General features: G+C 43.3%; 1 protein-coding gene across 1 annotated transcript in view; it reads left to right on the plus strand.

Annotated features, from left to right (window-relative positions):
* ERBB4 (erb-b2 receptor tyrosine kinase 4) overlaps positions 1-17,067 on the plus strand; it is a 665,446-nt gene that overhangs the window by 639,325 nt on the left and 9,054 nt on the right. The window contains exon 26 of the mRNA XM_076342111.1: positions 14,408-14,699. Within this exon, the coding sequence (XP_076198226.1) occupies positions 14,408-14,699 (292 nt within the window). The remainder of the gene's footprint in view (positions 1-14,407; positions 14,700-17,067) is intronic.

A 17,067-nucleotide genomic window follows, 5' to 3' on the forward strand; every position in this document is an offset into this window, starting at 1 on the left:
GCTAAACTGAATTCTTTCGTTGCATCTGAAACTCTTCAGTTGCAGTTTCAGCTCTTCGGCTTTTTCCAGCTTTTATTTTCCGTTGTCTAGAGATATTCTAGAAATATGGAGTTTTAGAAGCTCTGTGCTTCTGAGAGATAAGCTGAATCCTCGGCAGTGTTTCCATGAGCACAGGACCCCAGCTAGTGCTCGAGTGTCCTACATTCACAGCCATTAGATGATTCATTCAGGTATTTGTAACGAGTACTGTCCTGTGTGCACAGAGATAATACTAATAGAGAAAGCACTCTGTGTACCCCATGATGCTTTTTACTCTAAATCCTTGGCTAATTCCTGCTGAAAACTGTCTATACTGTTTATTACTCACTGATACTGTCCCTGTAATTTTATTCCATATCCTATATATCATGGAAGTACCTGACAACCCTGCAATTAAATATCAAGCTATTTTTTTCAGAGGTGTCTAATTCATATGTCCAGGGAGACTATTCTGCTTGGCTAAAGCAGACTCTGGTATGCCAAAAGCCAGTTTTCAGTTCCCTGAGTAATGTCTGTTATGCCATTGCAGCGGTCCTGGTGCAGCGTTAGGTCTGGTAGTGTTTCATGGCTGAACATCTGTATATGTCTGCATATAAAATGATTATTCCAGAGGGAAACCAGGCAAGAAGTTATCTCTATGATTAATTTGTTCTGGTTTCTAAATTTGAAAGGTAACCATTTTCAAATCACAAGATTACAAAGGAGATGGTTGTTAGTGATTTTCAGATGTGTTTCACGTCAGTATGGCGTATGGCATCTTTTCTTCCAAAGCTTATCATGGACAATAGGGACTATTCACCTAGTGGGATCACTACCAGAATTAAGTGATTTTTATTAGATTTTTAAGTAACAGGGCTGAATTTCTTGGGCTCCTGCAGTGCTCCAGTGGCAGAAGATCAGAACTGAGGTCTAATATGACCTCCTTTACATACTGAAATACAGCAGACTTGGAAGGTGGGGGACTGTAAGCACTGCCGTCTTAATTTACAGCTGGAAGGAGGGATTTTGGAGAGCAGTCAGAATTTGGAGGGGCACTTTCCAGTGTGTCAGCACAGCTGAGCCAGTACGAGAGGTACTGTCATTGCAGGTGGAGAGAGCTAACAGTTGGTTATAGCACCCTTTCCTCCTGGTAAAGAAGGCAGCAAGAGGGAGTCATGATTTGTCCATGATTCTCCTTGTGTCCAGGGCTTTAGTAGCACTCAGTGCCTTCCTGGTCCCCATTTCTTTTTCTGTAAGAAAAGGCAGTTAACTGTTCCTGCCCAAGCTCTCAAGCTAGTTATTTTTCTAGTTGTGTCCTGGCCAGGTGGGGCTGATGGCAGTAAAACTACTTCATCCTAAAGTCAATTCATAACTTGTGTGAAGAGATATCAAGGCTAGATGGGGCCATTGCAGGCATTTTGTGTAACCTTCTGGCATGACATAGGCCAGAGTCTCTTGTCTCTTAATTTCTGTGTCAAGTGCAGAAATTCTGTTTGAGGTGGAATTTGTCTTTTAGAAAGATTGTCTTGATTATATCAGGTGGGATGGAAAATACATCACAGTGTAGAAAAGTCTCACTGGGTAGTTAATGCTGACTCTTTAGCAGCATTTGGATCCTATTACTGTCCGCCACGCACCCTTTTTTGTGCTGGATTAAGGAGCTGCCAGTTATCAGAAATCTGTTCTGCTTAAGGGGCTGAGTAGAATAGTACCATTTGTACATGTTTGTTGTCAAAGAAGGACAACACTGATGTCTCCTTTTTATTTGGTTTATTTGTGGTGTTTGCCACCCCTCTGCTTCTGCAATATCTTCCCAAAAATAGTACGACCGAATCTTTCCTTAAATTTGATGCTTATTACTGCAGTCTGTCAGGTTGTGGACTTTTTTATTTATTTCTATCCCATTTCTTTAATTCCTTCTCCTTAAAAGGTGATCAAAAACTTTCTGAAAATCTTAGTAGTAATTTTTTGGCTTTCTACTGGACTCTGTCGCTTCCTTATGCAAGTGTTGCAATGAAATCTCCAATGCCAGAACAGATGAACTTGTAAATTAACTAGATATTGTATCAAAGGGTTTCGTAACAGTTGAGAAGATTACACTGACACTGTCTCTGTATTAGCTCTCTTGCTTTTTGAAAAACTGCTTGATTAGTTAGGAAAGTTTGATGATTCCATTCTATATGTCTTTCATTAAATACTACATTTTGTGTATTTTCCTAGTAGAGTCTAGGCAACAGTGTACCGGATACTGCAGTTGCTGCCATCAAACCTTCAGAGTAATTCTGGAAGTCCCACCAAGCTCTCTTTCAAGATCTCAAATTCCCATTTTCTGCTTCCTTAAGTTTTAATGACATCCTGGTGGTAGGAGGCTCCTTTCTGTTCTGCTCTGCCTTTTACATTAAGCAGTTCTCAGTAGCTGTTAGTGTTTTGTTGGTATCTAGTCAACCGTCACAAATATTTTACCTACTGTAAGTTTTTAATTCTGGGAAATTCTTCTGTGTCTATGTCTAGTCTTTGTTGGAAATGTAGATAGCACAAGGCCATCTTTGTCCATGAAAAGGAGGAGGTGAACCCAGACTGATACTAGTCAGCCTAATTTCATTACTCAGGGTGAATGCAGTAAGAAGAATAAACATGCAAAAATACACTGTAAAATACCTTAGGTGAAAAATTATTTCAGTCTTAATAATTTACATGAAAAAGGAAAGCTTCTGACAAAGTATGTATATTTAGAATATGAGTATTTAAATACCTTTTTAAAATGTGCTAAGTTTGCCAGAGGAGAAAGGAAGAAAATTCATATGGAGGACTCAAACAGAATAGATGATGCCCGGCTCTTCACAGAGAATTCTTTGAAAGTGCTTTATGGCAATTAGTCTCCTGCTTTGCAGCCAGGCCAGCTGAAATCAGTGGTGTTTCTCAAGGAGTAAGCCCTTCTCAGCCTGAATAGATTATCAGGACCAACTTGTCAAATTGCCTCATGGTTTTGCAGGTCAAGTGCCTTAAAATGGGAATTTTTTAATGCGTTAGCTGTTTTCTGTCACATTCAGGCTCCTGAATTCAGGCATATAGATTTAGAGTCAGACTTTTCGAAAGTGTTGGATGGCATTTTTGTTTCTACAAATTTAATATATATTTAATTACAAATATATATTTCATTACAAATATATATTTCATTACAAATCACCAGCTCACTGTACTTCCTGGTGAGACCTACTGCAAGTTAACGCTCAGTGGTATCTGTGGAAGAGTCTGTAACTGTATATTGCTTCAAACCTTGATGCATGACATGTAAATTTATTGAGCTTTAATATAAACTGGTTTAAAATCAGGCAGCATCTGCTTAATCCATGAATAGCTGCTGGCTGTGTTAACAGTCAAGAGAGCTCACAGCTGATCCATTTTCTTTTCTCTCCTGAAAAGAAAAAAAGTCAATAGATATAAAGAGAGTAAGTAATAAATATTTCTACACTGCACTGATGAGGCATTCTTGGAAAACAGCAAGCTAAACAACTCTACATAATTCAGTAGATGGAAAAGTGGACTAAGAGTCAGGAAATAATTATGAGAGCTGGGAGAAAATTTTCCTTCAGTGACTAGATTTGAAACATAAATTGTTTGTGAAAAGTGTCCGTTTCTGAGGAATCATATTTGTGATTTTCTTAAAATAATAAAAGCACCTGAAAATACAAGGGGCCGTGATGTGGAAATGCACCTGGTAGGGCTCCAAGGAACTGTCATTTAAACACCTGTCTGCCCACGACGGTTGGGGCTCACGAGCCGGAGAGTGCCATCCACAGTGTCCCATGGCAGTGGGACTCCTGTGATAATGCTTTAAGCGTAAGGTGGCAGGAGGACTCTGGAGCACCCTGTGCCAAATACTGTACTTTCTAAACATACATACAATGAGGATAAATGCCAGCACAGCCTAAAATGCCCTTTGTTAGCCAGAGTAAAGAGTCTGTCTGTCTTGTTAAATTCTGTGGTAGGGGAGGGAAAAAAAATTCTCAAAGCTATAAAAAGACTCTCCAAAAGATGCGGTGGGGAGAAGTGGGAGGAGGCACAGGTGAAGTTTAGATTTAGAATGATAAAAAATGATTATTTTATCCAAATCAGCTGGATGGTTATTTCTTTTAGCGTATTATTGCCACCAGAACCTCATCCCTGCTCTAAATCAACTCAGCATTTCATCAAGAAGCCTATTCTTTGCTATAAGAGACCAAGAGTGCACAATTATGGGTTTCTTTTCCCCCTTGCATAATAAAATCGGGAGATTATCATCAAGTTTCTATTCAGATTTTAGGAAGGCTTTTTTATTTTATTTCTAAAACCCATCTTTGTCTGTAAGAGCCTCCTGTTCAGGCCAGCATGCTGTAATGATTACTGCTGTAAAGGCTTCAGTGGAGATGTGCTCTATTTCATTCTCAATGAGGGTTGATGGCATTTTGAGAGGCTCAGAATATCCTTTGATTACTGTATAAAACAGACTGGGGAAGATGGCAATGCAGCGTGCGGCATAGGAGGGGGCTACTGCTCCAAGTGTTGCTCATCAACTTTCTTTTGTGCCTTTTTTTTTTTGGTCTGCCATGTCACAATCACAAATCATGACCGTGTTTTGGTTTTGGTCCCATTCCCCATCCTTTCCCTGTTTTGGGATTTGAAGCTAGAGGTTTGTACAGAAAAGGAGCTGCTGCTGCTCCTGTGTTTTGGACAGATGCTACAGCGTATGAGCAGGAGCAGTGCCTTGACCCTTCTCTCCCCTAGGGAATTGTTAGAGTAGCTAGGAAATGGTATGTTGTCTCTTCCAAACTGTGGGGAATTGGCCCAGTGTTAGTAGGTGCCATTTACTGTAAAATGTCTTGGAGAGTGCATTAAAAAAGGAGTGACAGAAAGCTAGTCATGGGTGACAGGAATGATATGGGAGTAAAAGACATTGAAAGGGAAAGATAGGCACATGCAAGCTGTCTCTCTTCCTGCTCTCCTGTCTGTTTGACATTCACGGTGCATTAATACAAAATAATAGGGAAAAGGAATTCTTGCATCTTCATTCTTGTGTCATGCTTAGATCAAATTACATATTGTGCCAGCTGAAGTCTGTTTGCTAGCCGTTCTGAAGTTGGAAGGATGAAGGTTTCCGAGGTCTGGAGGACAGGGGGGCTTCCAGGGAGAATTTTTGTTGCCATACAGCAGGAGAATGCTTTTATTCCCAGCCCAGGTATAGGAGATGAGTCTATGGAAAAGCATTTCACCTACGTTTCCCTGTCAGTGCGCCTGGATACTGAGTTTTGTGGCCACATCGTGCATCTCTTAACAGGTTATTTTCATTGGTCTTGTAATCTTTGACTCCTCTACTTGGTGAAGTGTTAGACTGAAAATATATGGTGTATGTCTGGTATTTTCCAGTAACAGCACAGGAAATACTCTGTGCAATATTTAGGTATGTCATTTCCTATGCCACTATACCAAGATTGTTAGGCATGTTTTCTTTGTGGTATATGCCATTTACTGTTCACAGTCCAGACTAAATTATTCCTAGAAGGCTCCATTCAGATTTGGGCATCCCACTGCATATGGACTGCTCTGAAAGAGTTTATAAGTCTGAAAACAGACAGCTGTTAGGAGAGAAAATTGTGCAAGAGAAAGTTTAAATGTCTCATCTGAAGCTATGAAGTAAGTCAGTACTGACCTGAACCCAGGTCACCAGTGAAACGTCCATACTGATATTGAACACATTCAGGGATGTCTTAAACCCACCATACTGCCAGGACGTGATCCGGCACATCCAGATGATACAGGCAGCCTATATGAACTGAGTTCAAGCTCAGGCTGCCTGCAAATCTTACCTCTCTTCTGACAAACAGCACCTAGAAAAAACTTATGTGCAGAAAAAACTTAAGTGCAGAAAAGACTTATTCCTTGTTTCTTCTCCTTCCCCCCCCCCCCCCCCCCCCCCCCCGATCTAAACTGGATGTTTTGTGTCTTGATTGTGGAAGGAGCAGTCATCAGAGACTGGAGCAAACACTTCAGCTAACACAGGATGGTGCTTACGTTCTTTTCTATACTTGTGTATCAACATTCAAGTTGAAAATGTTTACACACATTCTGAGAAAGGGTAATGCTGGAAGAGGGACTGGGACTTCATCATTTCCAATAAAGATTCATCGATCCCCAATGGAACTTTATGGCCCTTGAAGTAAGGGCATTGTAAATTGTTGCATAGCTACTGTCCACAACCTGTGTATATTATTCCTACCTTTTATTTTTGTTGTTGAATAATAGTCTCCCCTTTCCTCTCTCTGGAGAAATGTATGTCCTGTCTTGCTACATTAACTCAGGTGGGCCATACTGCTGTTTGTGTGCCTGAAATAGGTGATGTAAGAGACGCACACACACATATCCCAAACCAGTTTCAGAGGATGTACATCTCCAGTATGCTGTGATTGTTGTTCTGTGTGCTGAAATGATGCAGGGTGCCAGCAATGACCCGTACCTAGTGTCAAGCCGTGACACTTGGCAGTGATGCTAATGGGAACTTTTCTTCATAGTCCTAGAGGAAAGTGCCCAGTGGGGAATGGAGTTTTCTTAAGTAGGGGTCAGGAGCCCAGGCTGAACAGAAGATAGAGCATGAGGAATGCCAGACTTGTGTCAGGTGCTGCGAGCTATAGGGACAGATATGCTTTAACTGTAATGGCCCAGGGAGTGTCTAATCCTTTCTTTTTATATATGGCCCTGCTCTGAGCAGGGGCTAGGACCGGACATCTTCAGAGGTCTGCAAAGCCTTCTAGCTAATACTATACAAACAGTATTTCATTTCTATTTAACATTACACAGCAGTCTTGTGGTACATGTTTTTTCCTTCCTTTGATTTTCATCTCAGACATGTTTGCTGTGGGGTCTCTGAAGCAGGGCAGAGTAAGCTGTTAGCTCTGTGGTCAGAGGGAAGCAGGACTGCCCCTGAGCAGAGGTGGCTGCTCTCTGGGGTGGTCTTTCCTATTTGAATTTCAGTTCAGATCGGTTGTAAATACCAGGCTGCTCCCTTGAAATGTAGCTGGAGTGTGCTCGGGGCTGGTGGGACAGGTCTGTGTTGCGTGCTCTGCCTGCAGCCCCACCAGAGCATCCCAAACATATTATTCAGATCCACTCGCATAAAGCAGCTGTCCTTCCCAGAGAACTGCTGAAATCTTGGGGCATGCAGCAAGATCTGCTCAGCCTGGTATGTTAGGTGGCTGCGGTTTGGTGACTCGAGCCTGGATACCAACTTGGTTTCAAATCAGGTAAACAGTTTCTAGGGGAAGGAGGAAAGTGAGTTATTTCTGGAGGCACACAGCCCAGGACTGAACTGGTACAAAGAAGCGTTGCAGAGCTCAGTCAAAACAGATAATCACTGAGTTGCCTGAAGCATGGACCATGATACGCCCCTGAACAGGACATATGAGGAGCATCCCAGTGAGAAGGTTGAGAGTGTTTTGCTCCTGCTTTATGGTTTGGTGCTTTTTGCGTACGAGAGCAGGAGAGTGAAAGGGAATTGGGTTTTCATGTGGGTAGGAGCAGTATCAGAGTGGGTTCAAATGTGTGTGTGTGTACATTGATGTTGGTAGCGTCTTGCCTGTAGTAAAGAAAAATCTTTCAGTCCCATGAGCTTAGCAGGCTGCTTAAGAACAAGAAACAGTAATAATTATGCAACCCTATCAAATGTGTGTGCACGTCTCAGTAGGTGACAAGGAAAACCAGCTCTGCAGCAGTGAGTGCGCTGTTGGGAGGCTGTGCTAGCAAGCAAAGCATGGGGCTACCGGATCATGCTGTGAAATAAAGTTTTATTTATTTTCTATTGGGTGATAGTCCTGTACCACCCATAGTCCCACAGCAGCATCACATCGCTGAGTACCTTCAGCATTTCTTCTACCTGAAATCTGCTGTGGGTGCAGCTTTGAAGGCAGCTGTCGTCACTGTAGGGCTGGTGTGGGATGAGCTGTAGTGCAGGCAGGGGGAGGAACACAGCTCTGGGTGCCATACTCCAGGCATGACGCTAGACTCAAATGAAAAGAGACAAGGCAGAGGCATATTCACACAACTACATAAATATGAGTGGCAGGAGCCAACAAGACCTTGATTTCATTACAGTTTAACATGCAGCCAGAAAATATTATGTCTCTGCTATAAAGGAGGAGATATTTACCTTTGGGAGATTTTAGAAGCAAGGAATTGGAAAATGAAATTAATGAATAGAAAGCAATAACACAAGCCAATATTCACAAGTGTTATTTACCTCTCTTTTATCAAGGCTCATTTTACACAAACGTTAGTGGTTATAATAGTTGATATATCACTGGTATTTAATACCAAGGGGCTTCTAAAAAGGCTTTAGGGGACATTTGCTTGTTTTTTATCTTTCTCCCTGATGTCATGTTTGTGCCTAAAATTCAATCATGTGGTATGAAGAATGAAATCTCGGGCATTTCTGGTTAGGGCTGCTCATGGGCAGTTAAAAAGGCTAGGCTCCTTCTGGAGGATACTTAGAGTTTAAATGTCGATGGATGTGTGCACTCCAGAGCTAATGGATGTAATGCGTATTACACTGTCAAAAGGGGGTGGTTAATGATTAATTTTTTTTTTTTTTTTTTAGTATGCAAGTTGAGACTTTTTAAGTAGGTTTATGTAGTGAGGTCTTTGAGCAACCAGCCTCTGAAGTCTCTGTCCATCTCAACAAGCTAGAGATCTTGATCATTCAGCTCAGAATTTCAGGATCAGAAATCCAAAAACCCAGATCTTCTCAGTAAAGGAACATCAGCTCTTTTTTTCAAGATAGTGTTTAAGATGCCAAAACAACAACCAAAAAAAAAATCAACAAAGTAAATTGGATTACACATACAAATCAAGCTATTTAAGTTTTACTTGGTAAAGTCCAAATGTATTTTCAGCTCACAGTGTGATTCATGTCCTGACCAATGAGAGTTGGCTGGGGCTTTCAGTACTTATCTTGGAAGCCTACAAAATGATGACATCACATTGCAATTAGCAGGCAATTTAAAGACATTTAAACAATTATATCACATTTTCAGCCCCACTAATTGGCACCACACCTGTTTTCTTTGCCTCCTTTTTTGGAGGATAATACAGGGTATTAACTCATGGGGAAAAACAGTAAAGAATTAAAAAAGTGTGCAGACACCAGCGGTTTGGAGAAGAGCCAAGCTGTAAGGTTTTGTGTTAAGGGTGTTGCAAGACAGCTATGTTTAGTACAGAGCTAAAGAGGAGGCATGAAGAAAATACCATTACTGTGATCTTAGTTGGCAGGTCACTGACTGGGAAGTGTCCTGTCAGCAAAAATAGCAATAAATGCATTAACGCTAGTCCATTCTCTCCTGACGTCTTGAGACAGGGCTATTCTAAGAGGGCCTGTTACTATGTTGTTACAGTTGCATAGTATGTATTTAAATGTTAGAGTCACGGCCAAGATGATCTAAGGATAGGATGGTGAGTTTAGCCTTTTGTGATGAGGGTGGAGCAAAGCACGCCCATGGATAGATAATGTGGCAGTCCTAGAACAATATTTTTTTTAAGTTGCTAATCATCTAAACATTTACTGGCAGAGGAGCATAGCCCTCTGTACTAAAGCCAAGCCTGTTGACAAAAGACTTGCTTTTCTGAGTTAACGCGTAAGAGATCACTGTGGGCTGTGAACTAAAAGTAGTTCAAGACAGCTCTCCCTTTATTCATCCAGAATCAATGAACCACAAGTTGAAATTCATGGGAGTGCCTCTGTGAAAATAGAAAGATGTAAATTAAAGGTGTGTAATATAGCACAGTGTAGTACTGAATAGAAAAGGAGTGGTTACAGTCACTGGTTTAGTCTGCGAAAAGCAGACAGCAGCGAACGCCAATCCCCTGCATATAATACTAACACAGTATTGCTACAGCTCTTCTCACTCTTGTACAGTCTGCAGGGCTGCAGCCACCTTGGAAACCAAAAGAAGCAAACCCCCTCTTTGGAGTCTTGCAGCCTGCAGGGAGGAGGGAAGGAAGCTGGGGAGCTTTACAAGGAGGTAGAGGATTCCCAGCAGAGCTTTGGATTCCTTGCTGTTAAGAGACTTGACTCTCTGTAGGCACCACTTTGTATTTCTTCTCTGGATCCTACCTGTAATGATCAGTTTGCCTAAATCTTCACCACCCTTCATAGACCATAGTTTACTACTTACCTGTCTTCAGTCTTTCCTTGTCCGTCTTTTTGGAGTGTACAGAAAGCTTCCCTGAATTCAAGTAAATACAAGATCAGGGGGCAAGGAGAAGGCAGATTAAGTCTCCTGCTGTACAACATCCTGTAGCCATCAGTAAGATTTCAAAGTTGCATCTGGCAGGCTCAGGGGATGTTTTTTATCCACTTGTCTAACACATTCTAGATTGTAACCTGTCCATGTGTCATGACAAGGTGACAGTAAATCTGTGGTACAAAAGAAAGGTGAGGGGGTTCAGAGAGGATCTGACCTCTGCAATCAGGGCACCCCTGGTTTCCACAGTGTTCCCTGTTTAAAGGGACCTTCCTAGTTGTCCCAAACAAGCCTCTTGCAGAAGACTACCAAGTTACAAGTTTGCTGTATAGTCTGTATCCAGATGTGTATTGAGGACCTTGATGTCTGCTCCCCTTAAAAAAAGTCTCTGGTAAAGTGTCTTCTGTTCCCTCTTCTGTTACGATCTTCTCTCTCAAGTGTGATCATCTCAGCCAGGCAACTGCTGACTTTGTTTTTTCCTTCCCTGCTTGTGAACCTTTCTTGGCTGTTGTTCTTCTGGATACAAGTACACTTGTCTTGAATAAGAGAGAGACCACACACAGATGGGGCAGCACTGAAGTTTCCGGGCTGATCCAGCCAAGCCCTCTGCCATCTCTTTCTGTACTGCCTTAGACGGCACTTTCTTTGCAGTTGGCATCATCCTCACTTCTCCGGCTGTCAGCAGCCACAGCTGGGTCAGAGAGGCCAAAGCTGCTTCCAGGCCTTGGGCTTAAGTTTAAGCTCTGCTTTTCAAACATAATGAGCTCTTTGGCGAACGCTTAGTGAAATCAGTCACGGTTGGCCTAGACTTCAGTGGTGTCTCAGCCCCTCCTCCCTCAGCCCTATTACCTGTGCACAGAGTCCTCAGAGCTCCTGCTGGCTGCACAAGGCAGCACTTGTGCTAAGGGTGGCCCGGTGGCTGCTTGGCTCCCTCTGCACCAGCTGAACCAGGCCTGCATTTGGCCATTTAATTTGAGAGCGATTGCTGACAGCAGAGGAGATTCAAGTTCAGCTCCAGCCTCTAGAGAAGCTGCCGTTTCAGTGCTTTCAGACTGTCTTTTGTCCTTGTGCTTCCCGTTTTTTCCCCCTGTCACATTTAGGTCTTATTACCATCTCTCCCGTCCTGCTCAGCCTCCTGTCACATGCCAACCCTTTCTCCGTCCCTGCACCTCAGAGTTGCCCTCACTTGCCATTGTCCTCTGTTCCTTTGCAAGCCACCATTCCCTGGCTCCTGACCATCCCTGCTGCCAGCTCCTCCAGCCACACTTTCCTTGCAAGCCTCTCAACTCCTTTGCAGTCTGCTCAGACTGCCATTTCCTCCTTCTCCTCCCCCCGCTGGCAGGGGGGTCACTGAGACCATGGGATAGATCCTCTTCTGTGTTTCCTTTCAGCACCTAGTTTCCCTGGGGAAAAACAACTACGGAGTCCTGCTCAAGCCTTGCTAATGGATGGTGCGGATAGACAATTCAGCTAACAAAGGTTTTCCTACGCTTTTGTAATTTGCAACCTGGAGGCTTTTTTAGGTCATAACTTGGCTAAATATTTTCATGGGGATGGGGAAAAGTGCATCTCTAACTATGGCTCATCACCGCGTTTACACCTCAAACACAAGGTGCTAGGTCTGAGTAACAAAATGGCTGCGGGGATATTTCGGATAGAAGGAAATGGGCATATTTTTGATCACCAGAAAAGGGTCTTCAGACAGGCAGCATGCATTTTAAAAAGTTTATGTTTGTTTTTAAGGTTTTTCCTGATGCAGGTATTTTGCTTAAACACAAACCATCCCTTTATAAAGTAAGATACTTGACAGCGACCATCATCTCCATCCTGATGTTTTGGCAAGAAGTTTATAAGGGAAAGATTGATGGTAGTATATTCAGTCCTTACTATGTGAGGATGCATGTTGTCTTTTCTTTTAATTTTGGTATGTTTCTTGGTGTGGATATGGTTTTGAAACAGATTTTAATGAATGAGTTATCTTCTAAAGTGGAGTGTTCTCAGGGTGGTTAGACTTCTTTCCTGAGGTGGTGGGTTTTCCCTTTATTTCAAGTTTAGACCTTCTTTTTTCAAACCCTGACTTTTTCTTTCCCCCAATTTAGGAGATAAGGGAAATAAAATAAAGTTTTTGAAACAAAATGGGAAACAAAGTAGGTATGAAGAACTGAACTTATAGTCTCAAAAATAACATTTTGGCAGAAGAAAAACACATTAAAATAAAGGGTTCTTTGTTTTATTTTTATTTTCCTCCAAAAATCAGCATTTCCTCAATGAAAAACAGGCCAGTTTTGAGTAGCAGTAATAAGTATAAATGCAGCCGCTGTGCTGGTGATGTTACAGCAGTTCAGGGTCCACAGGGCAGTGTAAGATGGTTCCAGAAACTAATACCAAAATTAAGATCTCTGCATGGACACTTTGATGATGAAGCCTCTAGACTTCTCAGTAAAAACCCTTAGCCTGTGATACAGAGGTAACATTAGAAGGGTGGTATATGTTGAGGGCAGGACCATGGCACGTTGGAGTCTTGAAATCCAGCAGCTGCTGTGCTATTTGGGTTTACCAAAGCCTAGGGACTGTTTTTCCTGTGATACTTACGCTAGCTGTGACAGTCTAATGGCAGTCCTGCACCCTTCTGCCTTCCCGGTTATCCCTCTTCTGCTTTGTCCCTGGGAAAGGAAGCCTTGGCTCGGAGCTAGATGCTTTCTGCACTTCTCCTGCCCTGTATTTCCTCTGAAGTTGAGTGCACCGTCTGTCATTCTTTCTGTACAATCTGCCTTTCCAAAAATTAGACATGAGACATTTGCAGGGTGTACAGCTGTCAGCGGGTGTAACAGGGCATTTGCCCTTACCCAGCAAGAGGAACTCAGTAGCCCTCCCTAAGACTGGTGAGGCACACAGCTTGTTGATGTTGGTGAGACATTTGCCATGATTGAATTCTTTAAATTTTGGATTCAGTTAGGAAATCTAACTGATGTGCATGTTTCTCCCCATTAGCTCATACAGCTCATGTGACTTGTTTCATTCATGTGACCTCTTATTACGTATCCATCATTCCATTTTTCTTTCCTATTAGAGTGAAATTGGACACAGCCCTCCTCCTGCCTACACCCCTATGTCAGGAGTAAGTATTTCACATTCAACCTTCATCCTTTAGGTTTTCCTCCTTTCTTCACTACGTATTTTCTGTTTCAAACCCCTTTTTCCTACATAAATGGCCCAAAAGCCAACAGTGAATGAATGTGTATGTAAGCAAATAGTCAGGATCTCTACACTCAGCCTGAATTCATGTGCAAGCTCGATGGACCTACACCCAAAATTCTGCCAACTGCCAACTTTTCTTGAAAAAGCATTTAGGTAACAGGCTTGGATGAATCTGTACATTTTTCCTTCCTATTTATAGGTCATGATGTCGAAATTTCCTTGCACACCCTTGCTGACAAGCAAAATGGTAGGTTGAGTTGAACCATTGAGTTGAGGTAGCAATTTGAACACAGTTCACCAGCCTGAAGTGCACTACCTGATGGAATTACGTAGTGTTTGGGTGACCGTGTGATCGTCACTGCAGGACACCCTAAAAGTAGGCCCCGCAGGAATAAACAGAGTTCAGAGATGATAATGTCCTCTATCCCCAGTCTCCTTTGCAGAAGGAGATTTCCCTAACATGAGGTTTAAGGGTTTTGTTCAGAAGTCAGGGGAGATTGTCAAAGTAAATAGAAGAAGAGATACCGTGTTTGCCTCTGGCAGCTGTGTATATCCAACCTCCGCATGTCTAGGTAGGAGACAAGTTTTTCTGCCCCATTTCTAGCCCCATTTCTAGCCCTGAGCAGCCAGCTTGCTTCCCTGCTCCCCTCGCTGCACCAATGGTACCTCCCTGGGAGGTGAAGCCAGCTCAGTACCACCGGGCAGACAGATGCTTTGCCAGTCCACAACAGAGCCTGTGATGCTGCCAATCCCGCAGCACTGGAAACGCAGTAGTCTGCAGGATGGACAAGGCTTCACCTGCCTGGTGAAATGCTTCATTGAGCAAGTGTGGCAGGAAAGACACAGGAGCCGCAGAGGTGACTTGCTGTTGAATCTTCTCTCCCGTCGGAGCCTCCTTTCTCATGCTGCCTTTTCTTTTTCAACAGAACCAGTTTGTGTATAGAGATGGTGGCTGTGCTGCAGAAGTGCCGATGGCATACAGAGCCCCTGGCTGCATAATACCAGAAGCCCCAGTTGCTCAAGGGGCCACAGCAGAGATCTTTGAAGATACTTGCTGTAATGGCACACTACGAAAACAAGTGGCAACCCTGGCAAAAGAGGACAGCAGCACCCAGAGGTACAGCGCTGATCCCACGGTCTTCATACCTGACCGGGTCATCCGGGGAGAGCTGGATGAGGACGGGTACATGACGCCGATGCGAGACAAACCTAAAACAGGTAAAAAATTGTCTTTCCGGAGGAGCTCCTGCTCTAGTCTAACTGCATTCTCTCTTTTTCTACATCAGCAGCTTTTCACCAAAAATGGCTTTATTGAATAACCCAGCAAGGTTGAAACATTCTGACTTGGTTAATATTTCTTTGCATGGGGATTCATTTTTCTTTGCTTAATTTGCTACGTAGAAAAGCTCAAATGTGCCAAAATGTCAAGTTTGGTAATTCCCCCTTTAACTTTTCTTTCTGGGAAATAACAAAGAGAGGAATGAAAAAAACCAAACCTCCTTCTTATCCAAATACAAATCTTCAGTTATTTCCAAGAAAAGGATCTATCTTTGGCCAGACATAGTCTCCACTTTGCTTTGTGTATTGATCTTCTTTATCTTCATGGCATTGTGCTTGGTAAATGTCATGTTGAACATACCACAGAACCGATACACACAGTTGGCATTTTATACCCAAGAGAAGTTTAGGATTGAAAGAACAAGATGTGCTTCAGGGAGACCATCGCTGCAAGGTGAAGTTTGCCTAGATCTGTGCCAGCTCAGAGTGCTACACTTCCCAGTTTGCCGTCATTCGTTTCTTCCTTTCTAAATAGTGACAGCAGTCATTTAGATGTAAAGGGATGTGTCATTAGTAATTAGCTTTCAAACCTTTGCATTAGCTTTAAAGAAATTAATTAATGCAAATGTAAATGTCAAGTGACTACTGGGTTTGCTTCAGAATTTGGAAGCCACTTACCCTTTGTGTTACATAGTGGAAATGGAGGGAGTCCTGGGGCTTGACCCACGGCAGTAGCAATTGTAGGAGTGCACTTGTGGCCCTACTCTTCAGCAGCAGCCCTTGCAAGAAGATATTTGATGCTGTGAGTTTGCTTCAGTGTGAGCCCACACGTATCTTCACATACAGGTTCACCCTGGGGAGCCTCAGAGTTCTGCAGGAGCTTAACGCTTCACAGGTGCTACCTGAGCCCTCAGGGGTGCGGTAGTAGCAGCTCAGGAGAAAGCACCTCCTTTCTGTCTCACTGGGCACAGACACAGGGATGTCACAGTGTGGCCACGATGCTGCGCGCTCTCCGTCAGCTGGGGGACTCAAATCAAAGCACTGCTTGGTTGTCATTGCTTTAAAAAAAATGCTTCCACTATGCTCTTGGTGCGGGTGCATGTGCCTGTTTCACCTCTCAGATTCAGGAAAGTTTTAGCTATGTGGTCAAAGGTACTCACTAAGTCTTGAACTTTTGCATTTGATAGTTTTGGCCCCTTCCTGGATAAATCCAAAGTTGAAGTGAGGACCACTCTGTGGCTGTGGGGCCTGTTTCCTTGCAGGCAGGACTCTGTGTGGAAGTGTCTCCAAAGCCCATGACCAGAGCCACGCTACTGGAGATGGAGGTCTTGTGTTAGCATCCCTGTGCGGCACAGGCAGGCTGAGAGGTCGTCCCTCACTAACGGCAGTGGCTGGAGACCCTGTTTTGTAGGGAACCCCTGGGCTGTGAGATGAAAGGCAGAATTAATACTGGAAGTGGGTTTGATCTGATCATTTCCAGCCTTGTATGAACTGGATGCTTTTCACTATCTTGCTGCAGGGGTCCCACCTGCAGTTCCTTTTGTCCCCGGCCCACCTCCAAGCCATTTCCTTTGCAGCCCACTTGCAGCGTCACCAACCTCCTTCCTGCCCTGGCCAACTGGCTTTGTGTTTTGCAGCAAGACCTCATTATACACAGAGCAAGGCAGGACATGACACCCAACAAATGCATTGCTCTGTGGCTCAGTCACCTGTGTGTGACCGTGGGAGGGAGCTTGCTAAGCGTGCATTTTTAACCTAGCCAGCCAGTCTCTTTATGTTTCTCTTCCTTCCCCACCCCCGTTTAGCTTTCCATGCAAGCTCCATATGCCTTAAAACCTTTCTGCAATTCAGCTACAATTTTTTGTGGTGTTAATCCACAGAAAGTGATTTGAAGCAACTGTAACCTGCTCCAAGTCCTGTTTTGGAGCTGATGTAAGGCTCTCTTGTACTCTTTCCAGGGCTCATTTGAATCATTTTTTTCATAATGCTTCAAGGCCCTTTGTCCTTCAGGGATGGAAGGTTTTTAATCAAGCAAATTGTTTTGTTAGGAATGAAGCTGTCTTAGAAGTTAGCCCTTGGGGATGGTTTTTGTGCAGAGAGGCTTAACTAAGATTTCTATAGAGCTTTCTGGATGGAAAGACTGTGGAGCAGAGGGTTTGACTGATACATCCAAGGTTGCCGAGAGAGTCAGCAGCAGAGGCAGAAGTCGCTCGGCATGTTTGGCTCAGTGAGAGCTGCAGTTTAGTTTCCAGCTTTGCTGGAATGAATGGCTGGGGTGGAAGGATGCACAAGTTGAGTACTGCTTCTG

Source organism: Aptenodytes patagonicus, chromosome 6, assembly GCF_965638725.1.
Source record: "Aptenodytes patagonicus chromosome 6, bAptPat1.pri.cur, whole genome shotgun sequence".
Taxonomy (NCBI): Eukaryota; Metazoa; Chordata; class Aves; order Sphenisciformes; family Spheniscidae; genus Aptenodytes; species Aptenodytes patagonicus.